Genomic DNA, 4,650 nt, shown 5'->3' with positions numbered 1-4,650 from the left:
ACCAGCTGTTTGCCTGTTTTCCTCAACCACCCCTGTCCTGCCTTCTTTCATCAGAATCCTTCCTCTCCTTCAAGGTCACTGCTGAGATCCCATGCTATTGGTTAAGTCCATCAGTATCCCCCTCCTGCCCCCAACTCAGGGATTCCTGTCCTTTCCACACCTGCAGCATTCCTCTGTTCAATGTACAGTACCTTCACTAACTAGGCACTTCCTTGAAGCACCACAACAATTCTGTCCACCTATGTTTCACTTGTTGAATGGTCTTGGGCAAAACCACTACCCACTGTCACTGGAGGGTATGGAGAGGATGAAAAGTATGAAGTTCACAGGTGGGTACTCATCTTAGAATGTGAAGTGCTTTGCCCATTGGAAAAACTGCCACTCCCTCAAGCACCTTGCAGTGCTATGCCCACTGACAGTAGAGTAACTTTACACTGGACAAGAAGTTAATTTTTTTTTTATTGGGAAACCAATGTAACAAACCTAAACTTATTGAAAATGAAATCAGTAACTAAGACTCTGCAGGCCCCATCCCCAACCAGCACCAAGGCCTCTATTTGGCCTAATCCCAGTTTCTCTAGTCCCCAAAAGAACAACCATGTGAAGAACCCGGGGTCCACCTCAGGGCTACCTTCCCACACTGCAACTCCCTCTACCCCACCCTCAATTGACACACACACCCCGGATCAGCAGGCTGGGTCTAGGCCCAAGGAGGGAAGAGTGAGGTTTCCTGGGTGGCAGGGAATCACGCCCCAACCTGGTCAAAATTCCAAGTTAGGAAAGGAAGACAGAAGGAAGACTTGGCTTGCCCACCCACTCCCCTCCCCCCAGTCATCCCAGACAATAGGCTCACATCCCTGATCAGTAACACTGTGATTCTGAGGTGTCAGTAGGGCTCCCAGTGGCTTCAGATTACTGCAAAGGGCCCAGGGGAGGGGGCAGGCATTTACGCTACCACCTGCTCAGTATTAGCCAGCCAAGCTGCTACCCTCAGCTTGTGCTGTGGCCCCTCTCCCTTGCAGACACCCATGGCTGGGGACCAGGCCTCCTGCCGGAGAGAAGTCAGTCCAGGAGGCCCTTGCTTCCCCAGCCAGGGAGAAAGGATGGCTTGGGAAGCCTGGGACGGCTACACCAGCTTCTTGGCTTCAAAGAAGCTCTTGAGGTGTCGCATCTGCCAGACGCCGATGGCTACGAGAATGAGGGTCTGCAGGATAGACCACCACAGCACCCTCTGGTTGGTGCTCTCGCTGGTCTGCCGGAAGCGCTCCTCTCGCCACTGTGGGAGGGGAGAAAGGAAGACGAGCCTGAGTTGGCTGGGCCCCACCTGGGGCCACTAGAACTGCTGGGTTCCCTCCCCGGAGGATGTCCCAGGGCCAACTAACTTTGCCCAGGTTCCAGTCAAGTGCCCGAAAAAAGCCACCCCACCTGGGAACTGTCTTCACCCTCACCAGCCAGATGATCTGAGGCAACCCACTCATTTCTCCTAGGTCTATTTGCTCATCTGTAAGGTACAGCCCTTACCTGGTCCTACCCTGATGCCTGTGGGAGTGGTAAAGTGGCTGTGGTATCACCCTATCAGACAGAGCTGTCCTGGAACACTCAGAAGTGGACTTGCTCTGAGCCCTCTGCCTTGGTCTCCCAAACTGCTCCTTGAATATTGTGTGCACAGGTTGCAAATTGGTGGTCCAGGGGCTGGATCGAGCCCATACATGTTTTTGTTGGCTCACACAGTGTTTTGACAACATTTAAAACCCAGAATTTTTTACATAAAAAACCGGGACCTCTAAATGCCTCTTAAAACCCTGGGATAGCAATTCTGCAATGCTGCCCTCAGCTGACCACAGTAGTTGTTTCCATTTAGATAGGTCACTATTCTACCCGTCATTATGGTCACAGATCCATTCATGATACCTGCCTGCCTCCTGGACACAGGTGAGATTGAAACCCCTGATCCTGGGAGCACTGAGAACCATGGAAATAACACCCAAGGTGCTGGTATCAATTCCTGCTCTGTCATTTTGTGTGTCTCCTAATAAGACAATGACAGCCCCTTAAGAGACTGCCTCCTCAATTACAAAGTAGTTAGTAATACCCAACCCACCTTTTAGACTTGCAATGCAGCACAGACATGTAAATCCCTTGGGTTCATAATAAATCTGACATGTGACTCCTGGCTAAGTCAGTGTGCAGCTCCTGGGAAGAAGCCCACTGCTCCTGGCTCAGCCACTCACCCGCTGGTAGTTCTGCTCTTTCTGGATCTGCTCTACTTGCTCCACCAGCTGTCGCACTCGTAGCTGCAACTCACTCAACTTGTCTTTGGCAGCGATTTCTGCATAGTCGTTGGCATGTTCACCTACCTGGATGTCCAGATGAACTCTCTGGAGACAGACAGACAAGGAAGATAGGAGAATCAGGTAGTCCTGCTCTGTCTTCCTGCCAGGGCCTAACAGCTGGTCCTCCCACCTTTCTTTATTTGTTCATTTAGGCAACACTGACTGAGGCCTCATCAGTGTCTGGCCCTATGGGGCTCTAGGCCCAAGGGCAAGAATAAGCCTTGGCTGATACTCTGACCAAAGCATATACAAAGAGCTCCGCAACCACACCCTGAATGTTCACTGGAAACCCAGCTGTATTAAGAGACACAAAATCTGACATAGTCATCTCACACCTACAGTGGCACCAGTCCCCAGTCTTGACCAGGGGCTAGAGGCTGAAAGAGTCCAACATGGGTCCACTTACCAGCATGCCTCCAGCAAAAAGGGAGAACTTGGTGGAATTGGAGTGAAGACAGATCTGGTGCTCACCAGGGGTATGGGAGGTAAAGGTGAACCTGCCTTCAGAGCCATACTGCCGGGCCAGGATGACCTGGAGAGAAGGGACTTCAGTGAGTATTATGGTAGGAATAGGACTGAATGGTGCGTAAGGCTCTAAGTGCCTCAAAAGTTGACAAGCAGAGCCCTAGGCATCCTACAAAACTAAAAGCTCCAATGCTGCTTAGCAGCAGTTGCCAAAAACTTGCCTTCGAACTATCTGGAGAATGGGCGAAGAGTCTGACATTAGGTTGGCATGTGACCACTCTTGGAAAGGGCTTTACTTTATTCATAGCTCATGCCCTTTCAACTCTTTTGCTGTCATTCTTTCAAATGAAAGGTGACAGTTGAACGGTTTTGAAGTTTTGTTTTTTGGTTTGTTTAGTATCCTTATTTGTTAAATTAAAAGCTGCTCATTCTTTTTGGAAAGTACCCTGTTCCGTGAAATCCTAAAGTCTTATGTCATAGCTTTAGAGTCGACAAAACTCTTTGGTTTCTAGCACCACAATTAATCCACTCATCACATCTATAAGACAGATGAATTTCTATTTCACAGACCAAGGAAATGGCTCAGAGAAGGCAACTGACTTGGCGGGTTCATGCAGCGGTCAGTAACAAGTTGAGAGAAGCAGCCAGCACTGAAAAAGTCCAAGGTTAGCCCGGAGTGAAAACCCAGGATCTTCCCACAACACCAACTGTTTAGCAGATGCGGAAACTAGGAGGGGAAGAAGTACCGGCGACTGCTTGGTCTGGCGCTCAAGTTCAGAGCGGAGGGCTCAGCGGGGCTAAGGAGCCGACTCACCTTGTCCTCTGGGTCCTTAACCTCCACGAACATGCCAAGCCCGGGGGTGGCCGGTTGGTACTCCTCTCGCTGCTTGTCATACAACTGCGTCCGGTAGTTTCCTGGAAGCAAGCAGGGCGAGCCCAGTCAGAGGAACGCGAGGTGGCGCTGAGTCCGCGGTCGGCAGGGCACGCCGAGGACGCCTGCTCCCAGCTCTGAGGAGATGACCCTCCCGCACCCCCCCGCCCCAAGACCGAGGTCTTGTTGAAAACTCTCTCCCTTCCCTCGTACCTATAACCATGGTCTCGTCCGGAATCTCCTCAATAAAGCACTTCTTTTCCGTCTCCCCGATGTGGAAGTAAAGCGCGCCTCCGCGGGCCGCTAACCACAGCAGTAGCAGGAGGGCCCGAACGACCCTACCCAACCGGGCTCCGGGGCAGAGCCCAACAACCCGCACGCCCCGCTGCGCAGCCATCTTACCCCACTTGCCCGCGCAGCAGCAGCCGGCCCCGCCACGTAGCCCTGCCGCCGCCGCGCAGCCTGCCGGGACAGCGAGTTCCGCCGGGCGGACTACAAATCCCAGATGCCCCGAGATCGCGGCGCGGCGGTACCTGATTGGGGCGCCGCTTCTACCTAGGAGCGAATTGGGGCCGCAGAATTGAGAAATTCTTTCCGTTGACCGTCGTCGCGGCCTAGTGACTGGTGTTGATTATCAGTTTTTTACAGATCATGAAACTAACGCAGTTTGAGTCGCGAAGCGAATTATGATCAGGGACAGGATTCGAACCTAGGAACCTTGATTGCCCTCGGCATAGCATCTGCCACTCGGTTTGCTTCTGTTTTTAAAAATAGAATTTTGAAAAAAATGGCACAAACAATCCATGAATTTATCTTCGAAAATGTTTCAAATAGTGAAGAAGAAGAAGAAGAAAAAACAAGAAACAGCAGCGGTAGCAGCCGCAGCCGCCGCCACGGTACCCCTTTGCCATGTCTTTGTCCCCCAAACGCCGTCCACTAGTCTGTGTGCTTCCAGGCATCCTACCACACCCCCCCGCCCCA

The 4,650-nt window shown here is 51.9% G+C and overlaps 1 protein-coding gene across 1 annotated transcript; it reads right to left on the bottom strand.

Moving 5' to 3' along the window:
* Positions 1-439: 439 nt before the first annotated feature.
* Positions 440-4,112, bottom strand: TMED9 (transmembrane p24 trafficking protein 9). Its single transcript, XM_036849012.1, has 5 exons — positions 3,883-4,112; positions 3,613-3,713; positions 2,740-2,865; positions 2,232-2,378; positions 440-1,276 (listed from the first exon to the last, which is right to left on the bottom strand). The coding sequence occupies exons 1-5, from the start codon at positions 4,064-4,066 to the stop codon at positions 1,127-1,129; spliced, it is 708 nt and encodes a 235-aa protein (XP_036704907.1). The 5' UTR covers positions 4,067-4,112; the 3' UTR covers positions 440-1,126.
* Between the last annotated feature and the right edge of the window lie 538 nt (positions 4,113-4,650).

This window comes from Balaenoptera musculus, chromosome 3, assembly GCF_009873245.2.
Source record: "Balaenoptera musculus isolate JJ_BM4_2016_0621 chromosome 3, mBalMus1.pri.v3, whole genome shotgun sequence".
NCBI lineage: Eukaryota > Metazoa > Chordata > Mammalia > Artiodactyla > Balaenopteridae > Balaenoptera > Balaenoptera musculus.
The sequence above is the reverse complement of the archived record's forward strand: the minus strand, read 5'-3'. Positions and strand labels throughout refer to the sequence as shown.